At 44.6% G+C, this 22,374-nt stretch overlaps 1 protein-coding gene across 4 annotated transcripts in view; it reads right to left on the bottom strand.

The window, feature by feature from the left end:
• Positions 1-20,500, bottom strand: part of LOC115121304 (sodium- and chloride-dependent taurine transporter) — a 36,034-nt gene extending 15,534 nt beyond the window's left edge. For 3 of the 4 annotated variants that reach the window (XR_010459792.1, XM_065004289.1, XM_065004296.1), the window contains exons 1-4: positions 20,303-20,500; positions 4,391-4,620; positions 2,550-2,684; positions 101-335 (exon numbers count right to left, since the gene is read on the bottom strand). Coding sequence is in view for 3 of the 4 variants with exons in the window: in XM_065004289.1 (XP_064860361.1) it covers positions 101-335; positions 2,550-2,684; positions 4,391-4,619 (599 nt within the window). In the remaining variant the exon portion in view is untranslated. The remainder of the gene's footprint in view (positions 1-100; positions 336-2,549; positions 2,685-4,390; positions 4,621-20,302) is intronic. The other variant, XM_029650365.2, reaches the window with a different exon arrangement.
• Positions 20,501-22,374: the final 1,874 nt, after the last annotated feature.

Below are 22,374 nucleotides of genomic sequence, written 5' to 3'. Positions count from 1 at the left end.
GGGCCCAGAGTTTTACCCCCTTTTTCTATCTGGTCTCATCGCTGCAACTCCATACAGTAGATAAAAGTGAAATACATTTTTTTGAAATGACTGTACTCACTCCCAGAACTCAGTGACAGGCGAGGTGAAGTTGGTGATGTTAGCGGCCAGCATCAGGGTCTTGTTCTTACGGACGGTGTCCTCCACACAGCGGTCTGTGTTCCAGGAGTTCTTACACTTGGCCCAGGGCAGCTCCGGCTGGAAGCACTGGAACAGGTAGTACAAACCCCAGGCCAGGATCACTATGTAGTAGATGTTCAGGAGGGACACGATCACAATCGAAGCGTAGCCGATACCTGGGGTGGGGGGGTCACATAAATGTTAATCTTGCATGCCAGACATTAGTATACTGTTCAAAAACACTTACATAGGGAGATTTGATATAAAGGAATCCAATGTAGCTATATTTCGCAATGAACACGTGTATGTTTTGAATGCTGTTGTTATCGTTTGTCTGGAAGATCTCCTCTCCTCTTCCCTCCTCTACCTCCCCCTTCCCTCCCTCCCTCCCTCCTCTACCTCCCCCTTCCCTCCTCTACCTCCCCCTTCCCTCCCTCCTCTACCTCCCCCTTCCCTCCTCTACCTCCCCTTCCCTCCCTCCCTCCTCTACCTCCCCCTTCCCTCCACTCCTCCCTCCTCTACCTCTCCCTTCCCACTCCTCCCGTCTACACTCCATCCTCTCCCTCCCTCACTATGTCTCCCTCCATCCCTCTCTCCCTTTATCCCTGCCTCCATCCTCTCCTCCCTCCCTCCCTCCCTCCCTCCCTCCCTCCCTCCCTCGTCCCACTGTCACCCTCTGTTACTTCCCCCTCCCTCCCTCCCTCGTCCCATTGTCACCCTCTGTTACTTCCTCATTCCTTCTCCAACTGTCTCTCCCTGCCTGCTTCCCTCCCCACCCACCCTCCCACCCACCCTCCCTCCCTGCCTCCCTCCCTCCCCTCCCTCCCTCCCCCTCCCTCCCCCCTCCCTCCCTCGTCCCATTGTCACCCTCTGTTACTTCCTCATTCCTTCTCCAACTGTCTCTCCCTGCCTCCCTCCCTCCGTCCCTCATCCCATTCTCACCCTCTGTTACCTCCCCTCCCTTCAACTGTCTCTCCCTGCCTCCCTCCCTCCCTCGTCCAACTGTTACTTATCCCCCCTCCTCCAACTGTCTCTCCCTGCCTCACTCCCTCCCTCGTCCAACTGTTACTTATCCTCCCTCCTCCAACTGTTACTTATCCTCCCTCCTCCAACTGTCTCTCCCTGCCTCCCTCCCTCCCTCGTCCAACTGTTACTTATCCTCCCTCCTCCAACTGTCTCTCCCTGCCTCCCTCCCTCCCTCGTCCAACTGTTACTTATCCTCCCTCCTCCAACTGTCTCTTCATGCCTCCCTCCCTCCCTCGTCCAACTGTTACTTATCCTCCCTCCTGCAACTGTCTCTCCCTGCCTCCCTCCCTCCCTCGTCCAACTGTTACTTATCCTCCCTCCCTCCTCTTCTCTCACTGTCACCCTCTGTCACTTCCCTTTATGAAAATTAAACTGGGCCGCCCCCACCAATCCGTTCAGGCAGGCAGACACCAGGGCTGAAAAGTAACAGCTTGTTTTTCTGACAACCAGTCTCATCTTATCTGAATGTATTTTACAAATAGAGAGAGAGAGAGAGTGAGGCTCGACCTGGTTTGGTTTGGCTGGAGGTGAGTGCCTGTCTGCGTCCCAAACAGTTCCCCTATTCCCATAGGGCCCTGGTCAAGTAGTGCACTGCCCTACAGGCCCTGATCGAGTAGTGCACTATGTAGAGAATAGGGTGCCATTAAGACTCAGCCTATAGGATGGGTCAGACCTCATTGATAGGCATCTCTCTGATGTTTTCCAGCGCTGGTGCCATAGCAACCTCTAATTCAACACACTATGTACACGGCACGGCTGAGTCTCAAGGGCTCAGTGTGTGTGTGTGTGTGGGGGGGGCATTCCCTAAGAAAATATCAGAGTATAGCTGGGTAGTAAGACAAAGCACATTGTTTGAGGGGCATGAGCAAAGTGCACTTTCAGTTTCCCTCAACTCTCAGTACAGAGTGTGTAATGTCTAATGAAGCTAGAGCATATCAGCTGGCAGTGATTTGCAGTTAGTTGGCAGTTAGGAGGGGAGTCCAAAGGGAACAGGATGCAACTGCAGTATAGGGCGCCTAGCAACCAGGCAGTATCAAAATAAGGCTAGTTGTTGGTTGGACTACCATGGAGTCGATGTGGGCGAGGCAGAGCCAGTGTAATGAAATGTGTGGTATCTTTCCTGGCCTGGGCTGGTATGAATAAGATGATTGACCTGTGCATCAATTATTTAGTATTCATTTGATTTCGGCTGAAGGTCATTGACCTGATTTGACCAGCTACTTTTGCCAGGTCGTCGTTGCAAAGAAGATTCTGTACAAATAAAGTTTTTATTAATTGAATCTTTATTTAACTAGGAAATAACCTTGAGGGTAGAATCGTATTTTGTGAGGGCAACCTTAAATAATAAATGAAAATGTACTCGCCAGTAAAGATGGGGCAAAGCTTTTCCCAGCAGGTGATTCCACCCTCGGAGGTGTACTGTCCGAGGGCCACCTCCAGGAAAAACACAGGGAGACCTCCGCCAAAGAGGAAGATGAAGTACGGGATGAGAAATGCACCTGGAGGAGGAGAAGACGAATATGTAAACAAATGTGTCAGGTTCAAGAAAAACAAATGTGGTCAAAACACAATGAAGTACGTGTGAATCAAGGGAGTAGCTACGGTAAATCATTTTACGTCAGTAATGTTAGAAGGACATTCATTTGTTAGTCAAGTAAGTCAACCATGGAATGGTTAGTCAATTGGAATGGCTTTAAGCTGTAAAACCTTCATGTTCTAGACCTAGATAGCAGCTGTAAAGGAACCATGGTTGCATGCAGAGAGACTGCCCAGATAGCACATTTGGTTCCTTGGAAGTTGTGGGAACGTACGTTTTTTGGTTTCCCATTGGTTCTGGGAAAGAAGCCATAATTTTCCTAACCGGTAAAACTGAACGTTTTTTTAATGTTCTGAGAAAGGAAGTGAAAATTTCGCCTGTTCTGGATATGTACATTTTTAGCTTGCAGGGAAGTTCTGAGAACATTTTACTATGGTTCCCTAAAAGTTTTCCTGGGAGGTTTTATTAACTTTCTGAAGAAGGAAGGAAGGTTTTTGAATAAGTTCCTTAAAACTTTCACTGAATGTTTGAATAAGACTTTTAATAACACTGCTAACTGAGGTTAACTGTTCTTAACTACAAGCACAGATAGGACACATGCAAACACATGTATTTTTTAAATCATGGAAACACGAGTATTTTTTTATTGTGGCACAGCATCAGTGAGATTCGAACATATGATCTTATGTTGGATGGCTCTAGCATGCTTTTTTAACTCATATAAAGCTGTTACTTTTTCTCTATTCAATCAGACCCCATTTCAAAGGAAACACGCACTCATTAAGATCAGGTGTGGCCAATTAGTGGGCGTGGCCAACACAGCCGAACACACTTAACAAGATAGAGGATAGAGAGAGTTTTGTTGATGCTGAGAACGGAATATATATGTTTTTAAATAGCAATCTTAGAACGTTGTTAATGTTTTCTTGTGTTTTTTTATGGAAAGTTTTCGTAATGTACTGAGAACATTACTTTAAATAGAACCACGAGGAAACCTGTAGAAATGTTATGCTGAAGTACTGAAATTCTCACAGAACAACGTTGTTTCTTAACGTTCTTGGAACAATTTGAGAAAATTACTTTAAATAGAACCACGAGGAAACCTGTAGAAATGTTATGCTGAAGTACTGAAATTCCCACAAAACAACATTGTTTCGTAACGTTCTTGGAACTATGTGAGAACATTCCCAATGTCAAACCAGTTGGAGAACGTTCAAAAATGTAAATTAAATCTAAACATGTTTGAACTTTTAGGAAACATTCTGTTAAAGTAAAGAACTTGTTGTCAAGTTCTATTAAATGTGCAGAGAATGTTCCAAAGCCAAGAAACAATCCTACACCATTCCCAGAAATATGTGGGTATGGTTGTATGCAAAATAACTATAGAACCACGCTCTCACCAAACTCTAAGAAACATATGGTTCTCAGAACGTTATGTGCTAGCTGGGTTGACTACTGCTGTTGACCTGCACTAACCCAATCTCATGACTTGAATGAATAACCCCCTTGAACACAGCACTCTGCATCTTCTGTTTACATGAATATGTCACAGGGAAATAGCGTCATTGACCCCGTCATCTTAGAATAAAGAAGTTGGAATTGGAATGGCTTCATTCCCTTTCACCCTTCATGACCTAGTCAGTAGCTGTAAAGGAGACAGAAACTCACCTCCGCCATTCTTATAGCAGAGGTATGGGAAACGCCAGACGTTCCCTAAACCCACGAAGCCCCCAGCGACGGACAGGATAAAGTCAAGCTTGGAGTTCCACTTCTCCCTCTGGACGGGCTTCCCCTCTGCCTCGTCCTCGGGCCGGGTGCCAGGGCTCTTCCCTGGGGAAGGCTTCAGCGTGTCCTTATGGAAGTCCTTCAGACACTGGAGCTTCTCTTTCTGTGCCATGCTGCAGGAGGGAGGGAGAGTGGGGGAAACAAATTATTAGTTAGAGTTCATCTGAGGTGAGTTGATGTCGTAATGACCTTAACACAACTCCTAGCATTCTCGTCAATTGGATTTACGGGTTCCTGGGTTTATTCCCCCCCAAATTCGCTGCAATATGGTCAAGAATAAAAAACACCACACTTCATGGTGAACGGGGGTCCACCTGTATAAATGACTGACCTAAATAGATGCCTGAACAAATTCTTCACAGAGTCACGGACATGAGGGTTTTATTCATTAGGCACAAAACAGAAGAAAACAGACTGATAAAGGGAGGGACTAACTCGACTTGTCCAATAAGAAACTCTTATTTTCTATGGTGTGAGCAAATGAATACGACCCAGTTTGGGCTTCTCAGTGATCGGTCATTTGAGGAACTAGCTGAAGTGAATATCTCATGTATTTGCTGTTGAGAGCAGGACAAAGACTGACTGAAATACAGTTTCTTACAAAAAGGTGTGGGTGTGAATGAGGCAGAAAAAGGTGTGGATGAGGCAGAGGAAGGTGTGGATGAGGCAGAGGAAGGTGTGGATGAGGCAGAGGAAGGTGTGGATGAGGCAGAGGAAGGTGTGGGTGTTTATGAGGCAGAGGAAGGTGTGGATGAGGCAGAGGAAGGTGTGAATGAGGCAGAAAAAGGTGTGGATGAGGCAGAGGAAGGTGTGGATGAGGCAGAGGAAGGTGTGGATGAGGCAGAAAAAGGTGTGGATGAGGCAGAGGAAGGTGTGGATGAGGCAGAGGAAGGTGTGGATGAGGCAGAGGAAGGTGTGGGTGTTTATGAGGCAGAGGAAGGTGTGGATGAGGCAGAGGAAGGTGTGAATGAGGCAGAAAAAGGTGTGGATGAGGCAGAGGAAGGTGTGGATGAGGCAGAGGAAGGTGTGGATGAGGCAGAGGAAGGTGTAGATGAGGCAGAGGAAGGTGTGGATGAGGCAGAGGAAGGTGTGGATGGGGCAGAGGAAGGTGTGGATGAGGCAGAGGAAGGTGTGGATGAGGCAGAGGAAGGTGTGGGTGTGTATGAGGCAGAGGAAGGTGTGAATGAGGCAGAGGAAGGTGTGTATGAGGCAGAGGAAGGTGTGGATGAGGCAGAGGAAGGTGTGAATGAGGCAGAGGAAGGTGTGTATGAGGCAGAGGAAGGTGTGGATGAGGCAGAGGAAGGTGTGGATGAGGCCGAGGAAGGTGTGGATGAGGCCGAGGAAGGTGTGGATGAGGCAGAGGAAGGTGTGGGTGTTTATGAGGCAGAGGAAGGTGTGGATGAGGCAGAGGAAGGTGTGGGTGTTTATGAGGCAGAGGAAGGTGTGGATGAGGCAGAGGAAGGTGTGAATGAGGCAGAGGAAGGTGTGGATGAGGCAGAGGAAGGTGTGGGTGTTTATGAGGCAGAGGAAGGTGTGGATGAGGCAGAGGAAGGTGTGGGTGTTTATGAGGCAGAGGAAGGTGTGGATGAGGCAGAGGAAGGTGTGAATGAGGCAGAAAAAGGTGTGGATGAGGCAGAGGAAGGTGTGGATGAGGCAGAGGAAGGTGTGGATGAGGCAGTGGAAGGTGTGGATGAGGCAGAGGAAGGTGTAGATGAGGCAGAGGAAGGTGTGGATGAGGCAGTGGAAGGTGTAGATGAGGCAGAGGAAGGTGTGTATGAGGCAGAGGAAGGTGTGGATGAGGCCGAGGAAGGTGTGGATGAGGCAGAGGAAGGTGTAGATGAGGCAGAGGAAGGTGTGGATGAGGCAGAGGAAGGTGTGAATGAGGCAGAAAAAGGTGTGGATGAGGCAGAGGAAGGTGTGGATGAGGCAGAGGAAGGTGTGGATGAGGCAGTGGAAGGTGTGGATGAGGCAGTGGAAGGTGTGGATGAGGCAGAGGAAGGTGTAGATGAGGCAGAGGAAGGTGTGGATGAGGCAGTGGAAGGTGTAGATGAGGCAGAGGAAGGTGTGTATGAGGCAGAGGAAGGTGTGGATGAGGCAGAGGAAGGTGTAGATGAGGCAGAGGAAGGTGTGGATGAGGCAGTGGAAGGTGTAGATGAGGCAGAGGAAGGTGTGGATGAGGCAGAGGAAGGTGTGGATGGGGCAGAGGAAGGTGTGTATGAGGCAGAGGAAGGTGTGGGTGTGTATGAGGCAGAGGAAGGTGTGAATGAGGCAGAGGAAGGTGTGTGTGAGGCAGAGGAAGGTGTGTATGAGGCAGAGGAAGGTGTGTATGAGGCAGAGGAAGGTGTGGATGAGGCAGAGGAAGGTGTGGATGAGGCCGAGGAAGGTGTGGATGAGGCAGAGGAAGGTGTGGGTGTTTATGAGGCAGAGGAAGGTGTGGATGAGGCCGAGGAAGGTGTGGGTGTTTATGAGGCAGAGGAAGGTGTGGATGAGGCAGGTGTGGGTGTGTGTAAATATAAATCTCATCAATAAGTCAATTATCAATTATTGATTAACCCATTATTTATGTGTGTGTGTGTCTGTGATAAAATAATTTGGTGGATGCTTATATTTGTCCTAAATCAATGGACTTCCTGCATTTTCCAACTCCCCCTGAGACACCCTTTGAGAGTGGGATCAGCCATTATCAACGGCGACTCTGTGTGTGTGTGTGTGTGTGTGTGTGTGTGTGTGTGTGTGTGTGTGTGTGTGTGTGTGTGTGTGTGTGTAACCTGTCAAATCCCATGGCTATAATTCACATACACATTTCATACAGTCATCTCAACACACATTTCTGGAGGGGCATATAATTGATGGCTTCGATATCCTGTTCTCATTTTCCAACCCTGGTATAGAGTGACTGAACTTACAGTAGATGCATCAATCAATTATCCCATGTCTATAATACTTTACTAACGTTTTTGTAATTCACAAAATAAATCTGAGGGGAAATGCTTGGTTTAATAAAGCATTGAAGTATGTATAATATCATATAGGTCTACATAATATCATATAGGTCTACATAATATCATATAGGTCTACATAATATCACATAATATCATATAGGTCTACATAATCATGATATTTAGCACATCAGAATATAACTGTATCGCCTCTTGCTTCTTGCTAGGCAGTCATTGTAAATAACAATTTGTTCTTAATATGATCTGCCCGGTAAAATTCATAAAATTGCTCTGTCACTATGTACAACTGGTTAGGCCGGCCAAGTCAAAAAACAAACTTTACACACATCACAAATACTACTGTGGACATTACGAGCCGAGGGTTATGAGGGCTGGAGGACTCACAGAGATGAGAAGCCAAAGTGTAACACTCGATCCACAGTGGTGTACACTTGATACCCTGAGCCCTCAGCCCTGAACCATGCTCTCTAAAGCACTTTCCATTTGTCAATGTTTCACTCTACTCTCCCTGTGTCCTCTGTGTACTTCCTAATAGGACTAGTGTATGTTGAAATGTAAACAGATATTGAATCTCCGTCCAAAAGGAAACATACACAGTATTTAAACCGTACAGTAGTCTACACAGTTTTTAAACTGTACAGTAGTCTACACAGTATTTAAACTGTACAGTAGTCTACACAGTATTTAAACTGTACAGTAGTCTACACAGTATTTAAACTGAATTTGTAAGTCGCTCTGGATAAGAGCGTCTGCTAAATGACTTAAATGTAAATGTAAATGTACACAGTATTTAAACTGTACAGTAGTCTACACAGTATTTAAACTGTACAGTAGTCTACACAGTATTTAAACTGTACAGTAGTCTACACAGTATTTAAACTGTACAGTAGTCTACACAGTATTTAAACTGTACAGTAGTCTACACAGTATTTAAACTGTACAGTAGTTCAGTTTCCACCTCATTTTGTGGGCAGTGTGCACATAGCCTGTCTTCTCTTGAGGGCCAGGTCTGACTATGGTGGTCTCTCTCAATAGCAAGGCAATGCACACTGAGTCTGTACATAGTCAAAGCTTTCCTTAATTTTAGGTCAGTCACAGTGATCAGGTATTCTGCCACTGTGTACTTTCTGTTTAGGGCCAAAAAGCATTCTAGGTTGCTTTGTTTTTGGTTAATTCTTTCCAATTTGTCAAGTAATTATCTTTTGTTTTCTCATGATTTGGTTGGGTCTAATTGTGTTGCTGTCCAGGGGCTCTGTGGGGTGTGTTTGTGTTTGTGAACAGAGCCCCAGGACCAGCTTGCTTAGGGGACTCTTCTCCAGGTTCATCTCTCAGTAGGTGATGGCTTTGTTATGGATGGTTTGGGAATCGCTTCCTTTTAGGTGGTTGTAGAATTTAACACCTCTTTTCTGGATTTGGTTTAATTAGAGGGTATCGGCCTAATTCTGCATCCATTATTTGGTGTTTTACGATGTACACGAGGATGTTTTTGCAGAATTCTGCATGAAGAGTTTCAATTAGGTTTTTCTCCCATTTTGTGAATGCTTGGTTGGCGAGCAGACCCCAGACATCAACCACTCTCTCTCCCTCTCCATCGCTCTCTCTGTCTGTCTCTTTCTTTCTCCACCTTCTCTCCGCACTCTAAATAGCCTTTGAGCCTTTATATCTGTCGATAAAGCTGTTTGTCGATAAAGCTTTACAAGGATATTTATTTTAAACGGAGTAAGTACCTTTTTATTTATTTTTTATTTTTTTAACCTTTATTTAACCAGGCAAGTCAGTTAAGAACAAATTCTTATTTTCAATGACGGCTTAGGAACAGTGGGTTAACTGCCTGTTCAGGGGCAGAACGACAGATTTTGTACCTTGTCAGCTCGGGGATTTGAACTTACAACCTTTCGGTTACTAGTCCAATACTCTAACCACTAGGCTACCCTGCCTCCACTTAATAACCAAACAGCCACATAACAGGTAGAGAGGCAGACCAAATCAAGACATTCCTAACACTAACAAAGACATTTGAACTAAATCAATAATGGCAAAGAAAATAATCAAATATTTATTCTACTTTAATTCTCAAATATTTAGAACTGCATCGTGTATAAAGTTACACATGTACTAAAATATACTGTTTAACAACCGTTATGAATGTATGTAGGGGGAAAAAACGACCAAAACCAGTCATTTATTGGGTAAAACACCAACGTTTCAGCATCACTGTGCCTTCTTCCGTGTGATGTCATGAATGCTTGAACCAGGTTATGTGCTTTTTATTAGTATATCACCTGTCAACATGAATCTGGCCAGCTTCTTTATGTTGTATTAGTATATCACCTGTCAACATGAATCTGGCCAGCTTCTTTATGTTGTATTAGTATATCACCTGTCAACATGAATCTGGCCAGCTTCTTTATGTTGTATTAGTATATCACCTGTCACCATGAATCTGGCCAGCTTCTTTATGTTGTATTATTATATCACCTGTCACCATGAATCTGGCCAGCTTCTTTATGTTGTATTAGTATATCACCTGTCAACATGAATCTGGCCAGCTTCTTTATGTTGTATTATTATATCACCTGTCACCATGAATCTGGCCAGCTTCTTTATTTTGTATTAGTATATCACCTGTCAACATGAATCTGGCCAGCTTCTTTATGTTGTATTATTATATCACCTGTCACCATGAATCTGGCCAGCTTCTTTATTTTGTATTAGTATATCACCTGTCAACATGAATCTGGCCAGCTTCTTTATGTTGTATTATTATATCACCTGTCACCATGAATCTGGCCAGCTTCTTTATTTTGTATTAGTATATCACCTGTCAACATGAATCTGGCCAGCTTCTTTATGTTGTATTATTATATCACCTGTCACCATGAATCTGGCCAGCTTCTTTATTTTGTATTAGTATATCACCTGTCACCATGAATCTGGCCAGCTTCTTTATGTTGTATTAGTATATCACCTGTCAACATGAATCTGGCCAGCTTCTTTATGTTGTATTATTATATCACCTGTCACCATGAATCTGGCCAGCTTCTTTATTTTGTATTAGTATATCACCTGTCAACATGAATCTGGCCAGCTTCTTTATGTTGTATTAGTATATCACCTGTCACCATGAATCTGGCCAGCTTCTTTATGTTGTATTAGTATATCACCTGTCACCATGAATCTGGCCAGCTTCTTTATTTTGTATTAGTATATCACCTGTCAACATGAATCTGGCCAGCTTCTTTATGTTGTATTATTATATCACCTGTCACCATGAATCTGGCCAGCTTCTTTATTTTGTATTAGTATATCACCTGTCAACATGAATCTGGCCAGCTTCTTTATGTTGTATTAGTATATCACCTGTCACCATGAATCTGGCCAGCTTCTTTATGTTGTATTAGTATATCACCTGTCAACATGAATCTGGCCAGCTTCTTTATGTTGTATTAGTATATCACCTGTCACCATGAATCTGGCCAGCTTCTTTATGTTGTATTAGTATATCACCTGTCACCATGAATCTGGCCAGCTTCTTTATGTTGTATTAGTATATCACCTGTCAACATGAATCTGGCCAGCTTCTTTATGTTGTATTAGTATATCACCTGTCACCATGAATCTGGCCAGCTTCTTTATGTTGTATTAGTATATCACCTGTCAACATGAATCTGGCCAGCTTCTTTATGTTGTATTAGTATATCACCTGTCAACATGAATCTGGCCAGCTTCTTTAACTGCTCTGACTGCTCACTCAGACTAAACAGAGCAGACACCAAGGGACCACCCATATGTGTCCCTATTCCCTGGAATAGTGTTCCTATTGGAAGGCAGCCTAAGACAATTAAACGCAATGTGCAGATTGGACAGCGCTTTCGAGCCGAAGATGACACAGCCGACTGTGAGGCTGTTACTGTGAGGCTGTTACTGTAAGGCTGTTACTGTGAGGCTGTTACTGTGAGGCTGTTATTGTGAGGCTGTTACTGTGAGGCTGTTACTGTAAGGCAGGTTACTGTGAGGCTGTTACTGTGAGACTGTTACTGTAAGGCTGTTACTGTGAGGCTGTGACTGTAAGGCTGTTACTGTGAGACTGTTACTGTGAGGCTGTGACTGTGAGGCTGTTACTGTGAGGCTGTGACTGTAAGGCTGTTACTGTGAGGCTGTTACTGTGAGGCTGTGACTGTAAGGCTGTTACTGTGAGGCTGTTACTGTGAGACTGTTACTGTAAGGCTGTTACTGTGAGGCTGTTACTGTAAGGCTGTTACTGTGAGGCTGTTACTGTGAGGCTGTTACTGTGAGGCTGTTACTGTGAGACTGTGACTGTGAGGCTGTTACTGTGAGACTGTTACTGTGAGGCTGTTACTGTGAGACTGTTACTGTGAGGCTGTTACTGTAAGGCTGTTACTGTGAGGCTGTTACTGTGAGACTGTTACTGTGAGGCTGTGACTGTAAGGCTGTTACTGTGAGGCTGTTACTGTGAGGCTGTTACTGTGAGGCTGTTACTGTAAGGCTGTTACTGTGAGGCTGTTACTGTAAGGCTGTTACTGTGAGGCTGTTACTGTGAGACTGTTACTGTGAGGCTGTGACTGTAAGGCTGTTACTGTGAGGCTGTTACTGTGAGGCTGTTACTGTGAGGCTGTTACTGTAAGGCTGTTACTGTGAGGCTGTTACTGTGAGGCTGTGACTGTAAGGCTGTTACTGTGAGGCTGTTACTGTAAGGCTGTTACTGTGAGGCTGTTACTGTGAGACTGTTACTGTGAGGCTGTTACTGTGAGGCTGTTACTGTGAGACTGTGACTGTGAGGCTGTTACTGTGAGACTGTTACTGTGAGGCTGTTACTGTGAGACTGTTACTGTGAGGCTGTTACTGTAAGGCTGTTACTGTGAGGCTGTTACTGTGAGACTGTTACTGTGAGGCTGTGACTGTAAGGCTGTTACTGTGAGGCTGTTACTGTGAGGCTGTGAAGCTGTTACTGTGAGGCTGTTACTGTGAGGCTGTTACTGTGAGACTGTGACTGTAAGGCTGTTACTGTGAGGCTGTTACTGTGAGGCTGTGACTGTAAGGCTGTTACTGTGAGGCTGTTACTGTGAGGCTGTGACTGTAAGGCTGTTACTGTGAGGCTGTTACTGTGAGGCTGTGACTGTAAGGCTGTTACTGTGAGGCTGTTACTGTGAGGCTGTTACTGTGAGGCTGTTACTGTAAGGCTGTTACTGTGAGGCTGTTACTGTGAGGCTGTGGCTGGGATGCTGTAAATTTCCACTCACTACCCAGAAAGGAGAGGGCTGTGTGGGCTGTGTCTGCATGCGTTTGCATTTGTGTGTGTGTGTGTGTACGTGTATGTGTGTGCACGTGTGCGTATGTGTATGTGTGTGTCTGTGTGTATGTGTGTGTATATGTGTATGTGTGTGCACGTGTGCGTATGTGTCTGTGTGTATATATGTGTATGTGTGTGCACGTGTGTGTATGTGTGTGCACGTGTATGTGTGTGTGTGTGTGTGTATATGTGTATGTGTGTGTGTGTGTGTATGTGTGTGCACGTGTGCGTGTGTGTATGTGTATGTGTGTACACGTGTGCGTGTGTGTATGTGTGTGCACGTGTGCGTGTGTGTATGTGTATGTGTATGTGTGTATGTGTGTGCACGTGTGCGTGTGTGTATGTGCACGTGTGTATGTGTATGTGTGTGCACGTGTGCGTATGTGTCTGTGTGTATATATGTGTATGTGTGTGCACGTGTGTGTATGTGTGTGCACGTGTGCGTGTGTGTGTGTGTGTGTGTGTATGTGTATGTGTGTATGTGTATGTGTGTGTGTATGTGTGTGCACGTGTGCGTGTGTGTATGTGCACCTTCCTGGAATCATCAACTTTACACGTATCAAGAACACTGGTAAGTCAAGGCAAAGACTGATGGACTCAACAAGAACCTTACCGGGCCTGAGCAAGAGATCCACACCTCTGTGCATCATCATTGGTACAGCAAGGTACTTGGGGTCTAATTCAGCATGACAACGCCTTTCCCTGAAAAGTCAACTTAAATAACTGTAAACTTCCATTTCCTGAAATAGTACACTAATAGAATCTCAGTTCAAAAACCAAAAGAGAGGCTGTGATTGGCTTCCTATATGCAGGTTTGTATCTGAATTCGGTAAAATCCCAAATCATCATACCCGATGGCTTGGTAAATAGAGAATTGTCTCATTAAATGGCACCGGTACTGTGTATTATCCCAGCACAATAGGCACTTTCTCCACTGTGTCCAATGTATTCTCTATCTCTATATCCCACAGCACCACACACAGACCAGCCTGGTCTCATCGACTAGACGTAACATAGCCAACAGCACCACACACAGACCAGCCTGGTCTCATCGACTAGACGTAACATAGCCAACAGCACCACACACAGACCAGCCTGGTCTCATCGACTAGACGTAACATAGCCAACAGCACCACACACAGACCAGCCTGGTCTCATCGACTAGACGTAACATAGCCAACAGCACCACACACAGACCAGCCTGGTCTCATCGACTAGACGTAACATAGCCAATAGCACCACACACAGACCAGCCTGGTCTCATCGACTAGACGTACCACAGCACCACACACAGACCAGCCTGGTCTCATCGACTAGACGTAACATAGCCAACAGCACCACACACAGACCAGCCTGGTCTCATCGACTAGACGTAACATAGCCAACAGCACCACACACAGACCAGCCTGGTCTCATCGACTAGACGTATCACAGCACCACACACAGACCAGCCTGGTCTCATCGACTAGACGTAACATAGCTAACAGCACCACACACAGACCAGCCTGGTCTCATCGACTAGACGTACCAAAGCCCAAAGCACCACACACAGACCAGCCTGGTCTCATCGACTAGACGTACCACAGCACAAAGCACCACACACAGACAAAGCCTGGTCTCATCGACTAGACGTACCACAGCACAAAGCACCACACACAGACAAAGCCTGGTCTCACCGACTAGACGTACCACAGCACAAAGCACCACACACAGACCAGCCTGGTCTCATCGACTAGACGTACCACAGCACAAAGCACCACACACAGACCAGCCTGGTCTCATCGACTAGACGTACCACAGCACAAAGCACCACACACAGACCAGCCTGGTCTCATCGACTAGACGTACCACAGCACAAAGCACCACACACAGACCAGCCTGGTCTCATCGACTAGACGTACCACAGCACAAAGCACCACACACAGACCAGCCTGGTCTCATCGACTAGACGTAACAGAGCCCACAGCACCACACACAGACCAGCCTTGCCTCATCGACTAGACGTACCAGAGCCAACAGCACCACACACAGACCAGCCTTGCCTCATCAACTAGACGTAACAGAGCCCACAGCACCACACACAGACCAGCCTGGTCTCATCAACTAGACGTAACAGAGCCAACAGCACCACACACAGACCAGCCTGGTCTCATCAACTAGATGTAACATAGCCCACAGCACCACACACAGACCAGCCTGGTCTCATCGACTAGACGTAACATAGCCCACAGCACCACACACAGACCAGCCTGGTCTCATCGACTAGATGTAACATAGCCCACAGCGACACACACAGACCAGCCTGGTCTCATCGACTAGATGTAACATAGCCCACAGCGACACACACAGACCAGCCTGGTCTCATCGACTAGATGTAACAGAGCCCACAGCGACACACACAGACCAGCCTTGCCTCATCAACTAGACGTAACAGAGCCCACAGCGACACACACAGACCAGCCTTGCCTCATCAACTAGACGTAACATAGCCCACAGCACCACACACAGACCAGCCTTGCCTCATCAACTAGACGTAACAGAGCCCACAGCGACACACACAGACCAGCCTTGCCTCATCAACTAGACGTAACATAGCCCACAGCGACACACACAGACCAGCCTGGTCTCATCAACTAGACGTAACATAGCCCACAGCACCACACACAGACCAGCCTTGCCTCATCAACTAGACGTAACAGAGCCCACAGCGACACACACAGACCAGCCTTGCCTCATCAACTAGACGTAACAGAGCCAACAGCACCACACACAGACCAGCCTTGCCTCATCAACTAGATGTAACATAGCCCACAGCACCACACACAGACCAGCCTTGCCTCATCAACTAGACGTAACAGAGCCAACAGCACCACACACAGACCAGCCTGGTCTCATCAACTAGACGTAACATAGCCCACAGCACCACACACAGACCAGCCTGGTCTCATCAACTAGACGTAACATAGCCCACAGCACCACACACAGACCAGCCTGGTCTCATCAACTAGACGTAACATAGCCCACAGCACCACACACAGACCAGCCTGGTCTCATCAACTAGACGTAACATAGCCCACAGCACCACACACAGACCAGCCTGGTCTCATCAACTAGACGTAACATAGCCCACAGCGACACACACAGACCAGCCTGGTCTCATCAACTAGACGTAACATAGCCCACAGCGACACACACAGACCAGCCTTGCCTCATCAACTAGACGTAACATAGCCCACAGCACCACACACAGACCAGCCTGGTCTCATCAACTAGACGTAACATAGCCCACAGCACCACACACAGACACAATAGTCACACATGTTTGCATAAGCAGTTCCCTTCTTGTACAGCTGATTCAGAGGTTGGAAATAGAAAGGAACGCCCACACTCAAACACAACTGTCCAATGTGTGTGTGTGTGTGTGTGTGTGTGATTTCTAATATCAAAATCCTTGTCTACACCTTGCCCTAACATGTGAGTTTCCATCTGTTTACGCTTGATTGATATCCAGACACAATACGTGTCTGACTGTCGGAGGAGGTAGTCAGAAACATCACATTCAGATCACAATGTGTCTTTTATTCGTCTACAAATGTCAAAAATTGTGGGCTTAATCAGAATGTGACAAAGATCAGGACAAAGGACGCATGTTAGCACCAGATATGAACACTGCTAAAAACACAGTTGAGTGAGAGCACTTTCTCCCTCTCTCTTTGATCTCTGCCTCACTCTCTCTGACGGTCTCTCTCTCGCTGACAGTCTCTCTCTCTCGCTGACTGTCTCTCTCTCGCTCTCTGACTCTCTCTCACACTCTCTGACGCTCTCTCACACTCTCTGACTCTCTCTGACGCTCTCTCTCTCTCCCGCTGACTCTCTCTCTCTGCTCTAGTTATTATTGTCTTGGGTTGGGGGGATGGGACCTACATTGCATGCTCTCCTCTCTAACTGTAAACCACAGAGGACTTTGTCATGCTATTGAAATGCATCATGCAACATTCTGTGGTCCGGGGCCAGGACCTTGCAGCAGACCTGGGTTCAAGTAGTATTTGAAATAAGTCAGCGTTGGCTTTAGCCTGCCTGGTGGCCAGAGAGGCAGAGTTTGGCAGTTGTGTCACTACTGTATTGATTGTATTGTGCCAGCCAGGCTCAATCAAGCGCTAGGTAAAGTATCATAAATTATTTCAAATACTATTTGAACCCAGGCCTTCTAAGGCAACTGAAACGTTGGGTCTGGAGTCAGAAAAAGCAAGACATATTTATGTTGATTTATTTTCCCTTTTGTACTTTAACTATTTTCACATCGTTGTAACACTGTACATAGCCACAATATGACATTTGAAATGTCTCTATTCCTTCAAAAACTTTTGTGGGCGTAAATGTTTATTGTTAATGTTTTATTATGTATTACCTATTCCCCATGCCAATAAAGCCCTTTGAATTGAATTGAGAGCAGGGACAGAGAGAAAGAGAGAGAGTAAGTCTCAGGGACCTTACATAATGTCCCTACTTTAAGACCATGGGCATTTCCACCGGGCCCTCACATTGAGTTTTCCATTCCTCCCCTGAGTCCATGTTAACCTGCTATGATCTCTATTAGAGTTTTCAAATCTCTGTGATTAATTCAAGGAGAAGAAAGGAAGGAAGGATGGATGCTTTCAAAGTATTTCAACAAGGCCCCTGGCTCTCATGCTCAGCTGAGCTCCTCAATTAGACAGAGAGAGGAGGGGGGAGAAAGATAGGGAGGAAGAGAGAGAGGGTGGAGAGGAGGGAAAGAGTGAGCGAGCGACAGAGAGAGATAGATATTTACACAAAGTAACTATGAGGTGAAATAATGATTTACAGAGCTTCAAGGCACCCTGGGTATACGGCGTTATCTTAGTCGGGTGGATGAACGTTAGTAGTGGAACCCTTAGTTTCACCAATCTATGTGTGTTGACAAGTGACTCGGCTGCTTAAAGAGGAGGAGGGGCAAAGGAAGGATTTCAGAAGTATTCATGCAGAGCTCAGCTTAATCTTGATCATCATTGCAGTAGCCTAGAAATTGTTCAACCTCATTAGCCTTTATTGATAATGTCAACCATTTTGGAAATACCCACAACCACCTCAAAACCCAATAACAAAGTAAGCAAAGACTTATTGAATCATTAAAACCAATTCTAGATATTCAAAGACCACATGCATCATGAGAAAATGTTATTTCTGCCAGGAAAGTGGACACAAGGTAAACTATAGCGAAGATATATTTGCTTTTTGCACATGTGATAGGGTAACATTATTACCCAATTCAAAGCAAAGGAAACTAACTGGCAATGATGTTTCCCTCCTATTTGTTTTACAATCATTCGGTCTTATCTATCCATTTCAAACACCATTTATATTGCGCGCTGCTACATTCCTTCCTCAAGGGCACACTTTCAACCTCCAAGCCACCGACATAATCAACATCATTCATTGTCTTTGTTCTACAACTGTTCCAATTATAGCCACAGAAAGTAGAAGTAGCCTTCACTGACACCACTATATTCAATCATGTTTTACCAAAGTTAAAGAGAGACGCAAACGTAGCTTCTGTAGCCTAGTGATTACCTGTAGCCTAGTGATTACATGTAGCCTGGTGATTATCTGTAGCCTAGTGATTACCTGTAGCCTAGTGATTACCTGTAGCCTAGTGATTAAATGTAGCCTAGTGATTAAATGTAGCCTAGTGATTACCTGTAGCCTAGTGTTTAAATGTAGCCTAGTGAATACCTGTAGCCTAGTGATTACATGTAGCCTGGTGATTATCTGTAGCCTAGTGATTACCTGTAGCCTAGTGATTACCTGCAGCCTAGTGATTACCTGTAGCCTAGTGATTACCTGTAGCCTGGTGATTACCTGCAGCCTAGTGATTACCTGCAGCCTAGTGATTACCTGTAGCCTAGTGATTACCTGTAGCCTAGTGATTATATGTAGCCTAGTGATTATATGTAGCCTAGTGATTACCTGTAGCCTAGTGATTACCTGTAGCCTAGTGATTACCTGTAGCCCAGTGATTACCTATAAACTGGGTCCTGGAAATTTGCCAATTTTTATCTCATTCCCAGCTACGCACAAGCTAGGTGACACTGGCGGCATTTAACGGAATATCTTTTTTTTTTTAAATCATAGGCTGCAATGTAACACATCTCTAGTAGACTACACACGGATTTAAGACTCGTGGAGGTGTGTCTTCAGTTACGTTTCTGAGCATACTGAGAACGCCAGAAATGAATGTAGGAAATGAAATAGAAAGTTGCCCCGTTTCTCGTGGTAAAGGGATTGTATGGCAAAGCCAGAAAACGAAGCTGTTTAACGTATAAACCCAAGTGGCTGTCTGAGGTAGACTCTGAATCATCATCATACATACAATAGCAGGCGTTGTTACACCGTTACACCGTTACACCATGCCAAACCATAACCCATATATGGCATAATCGTTTGATCATACAATCGACACCCACTATCGATTGAAGGAGAATATATTATGCCAGCCATTTGCAGGCTAGCTACACGACCGCAGACACTGTTCTTTATGTTCACCCACACACAACCTCAATTATTTATGTCCCCTGCCAGCCTTGAAGATCAACTCGTCTTTCGGAGATGCTATTCATCAGAACGGATCGAAATGTAGGCAAGGCTATATGACAGAATCTGGTCTTCTTTAGCCTATGACAAAGAGAACAATAAATTGCGCACATAGAATAAACTACACGAGGATAACGAAGGGTTGAATGTCTATGAAACTATTGTAAAATGAGCGACAATCGCCACAACGTGTCGCCTATTCAAAATATGTTCCGCTTAGCCTACTATATGACTGAGGAAACAATAGGCAGCATTTGTAGCCGAGCCACGAGGAGGATGTGAGAGAGTTGATGTATGAAATGTAACATGAGCGAGCCAACCGTGCACCGTACACTCAGTAGCTGCTTCCCTCCCTGCTCTCTGTTCCGTTAGTCAGACATTAACCGCACGGTGGTGGCAGAAAATGAAATGATTCTGTGCCCCACAAAAAACACACATTACCAGTGGAATAACCTTAAATTGAATTAATGTGTAAATGTAAACCTATGAAGTTCTGCACTGTAGCCTAGGGTTGTCACAAAATAATATAGATATCATTTGCGTATAATTTGATTGAGTTTTGGAGGAAAATATAGGCTTCATCCTTTCTCTCAGGGGAGGATATTTGCATGAGGTCTAAATAACAAGACTCAACCTTTAAGCGGAAATGTGTTCTGAACGTTCTGTTTTCAAAAACGTAAAGAGAAAAAAAAATGATATGAACCTGCATTAATTAATGATTCATGCTCAAATGCTACTTTTTAAGCATTAAACGCCATAAATGAGATTGAACAACATATTGTGACACAGAAATTACAAAATTCACTATCGGAAATAAAATACTATAATTAATCTAATAGTATATGAACTCTAATCATTTGCATATAGCCTAGCTCATATAGCTGTAACCTAGGTGATGATGATGATTCCTTTGCCTACCTGTATTGGCTTGAATTGATTTTATTCCTTTAGAATTGATCAGTCCCTTCAGTGTAGTACGGTGGACGGCGTGTTGAATAGTGAGACTTACGGCGGTAAATGTTATTTATAAGGTTTTCTTTCTGACCTTTGTCTCTTAAAATGGGTGACCATGTGTGGAAAAACACCGGCCAACCTCCCAGTGCAACAGGAGAGCGTCTTCTTAAAGAGGCAGGTTTCACTAGAATCAGCTCGGCGCTTGTTCCGCGCAGCAGCATCACGTTGGCCTGTACGCACGCGCGCACAGAGAGCCCAAGAGGTCGGAGGGAACCGAAAGCACACAGAAACAACACAGCCTACCATGGCCATGCGTGCCTGAAAACAAATAGAATTACCACTCAAGTATAGTTCAATTCATTCACTTAAAAAGAAAAAAGAAGAAGCATTTATACTTGTTTGCATTTTGTAAACAAACACTTTCCATTCTAAGATAATTGTGCACTCTCAGCTATGATTCACACATTGACATGTAGCATAATATGTTGACATAAGCATAGCTGTTTACAGTAAAGCCTACTTGCAATTACCAACCTCAACATCTAATGTGTTTTGGAAAAGACACCAGCCTATGCATTCAACATGCAAAGTGTGCTATGAGTACGTTCCATATAAGGACAGGCCATCCTAAGTAGTCAGTTTGAGGAAACAACCTAGATATATATATATATATTTATATATTTTTTTTTAAAGTGACTTGAATGCCAATTGTTATAAACCTAACATGATTTATAACACGATTTTATAGGCTACCCAACATGGCAGGTTTATGCTCTCCTCTGCCAATTCCTAACAAGCATCTTGAACAAAACTCAGACATTTTATTATTGGGACTCTACAGGATGCTCTACTGCCTCAAGTAATGAGTTATAAGGCCCTAGGGAGCTGCTGTATTTCCATAACCAGCTACTACGCATATATTGTCACGGTGTAAACATAGAAACAAGGAGTGTGTTTCAGCCAACATTTCAACAGAAGAATAAGCGGAAGAACCGTCCCTCTGGGTAAAATAGCATCTGCTAAATGGACTAACTGTGACTATAGAGTAGGAGTAGGTCTTTGTGTAGAGTTTAACAGGGTGTGACATTGTCTTGGCCTAAACTCAAATTTATTTGTAGATTTTAAAAAAAACGAAAAAATAAGATTACATTTTCGTAGTTCTTTTGAGGCCCCAGAATTAAATGTATGTTGTTGAGATGGGGCGGCAGGGTAGCTTAGTGGGTAGAGTGTTGGACTAGTAACCGGAAGGTTGCAAGTTTAAATCCCTGAGCTGACAAGGTACAGATCTGTCGTTCTGCCCCTGAACAGGCAGTTAACCCACTGTTCCTAGGCCGTCATTGAAAATAAGAATTTGTTCTTAACTGACTTGCCTAGTTAAATAAAGGTTAAAATAAAATAAAAAAGATAACAGTATCAGAATGGTATAAACAGTGTGTACTTGTACTGGAACTAGTCATATGAGCCATCAGAATGTGTGAGTTGAGGAGGGGACTAATACAGGATGTTCTTTTAAGGTCATTGTGAATTATCTGTATGCTGTTAGATAAGGCCAGTGCCAGACCTTTATATGGTCCAGAACTATATCTTCAGCAGGTCTATATTTTTATTTATTTATTTAAGTAGGCTATATGAGGCATCACGTGTGTGTGTGAGGTGAGGGGAAGGGATGGAGCAGCCGTGGATAGCGGATGTTTTACGGGCTCCTGACGAAATTCTGTTATTTTGTGTGTATATATATATATATATATTATTTTTTTTACGCTGATCTTAACTTTATTTTGTACATAATGTCTCCGCCCTCATTTTCTATGACCAAAAAAAAACGCTTATGGACATCAGAACAATGATAAATAACCTCGATTTCGATGGCAATTTCTACTTACATTTACATTTAAGTCATTTAGCAGACGCTCTTATCCAGAGCGACTTACAAATTGGTGCTTTCACCTTATGACATCCAGTGGAACAGCCACTTTACAATAGTGCATCTAGGTCTTTTAAGGGGGGTGAGAAGGATTACTTTATCCTATCCTAGG

Source organism: Oncorhynchus nerka, linkage group LG2, assembly GCF_034236695.1.
Source record: "Oncorhynchus nerka isolate Pitt River linkage group LG2, Oner_Uvic_2.0, whole genome shotgun sequence".
Lineage (NCBI taxonomy): Eukaryota > Metazoa > Chordata > Actinopteri > Salmoniformes > Salmonidae > Oncorhynchus > Oncorhynchus nerka.
The sequence above is the reverse complement of the archived record's forward strand: the minus strand, read 5'-3'. Positions and strand labels throughout refer to the sequence as shown.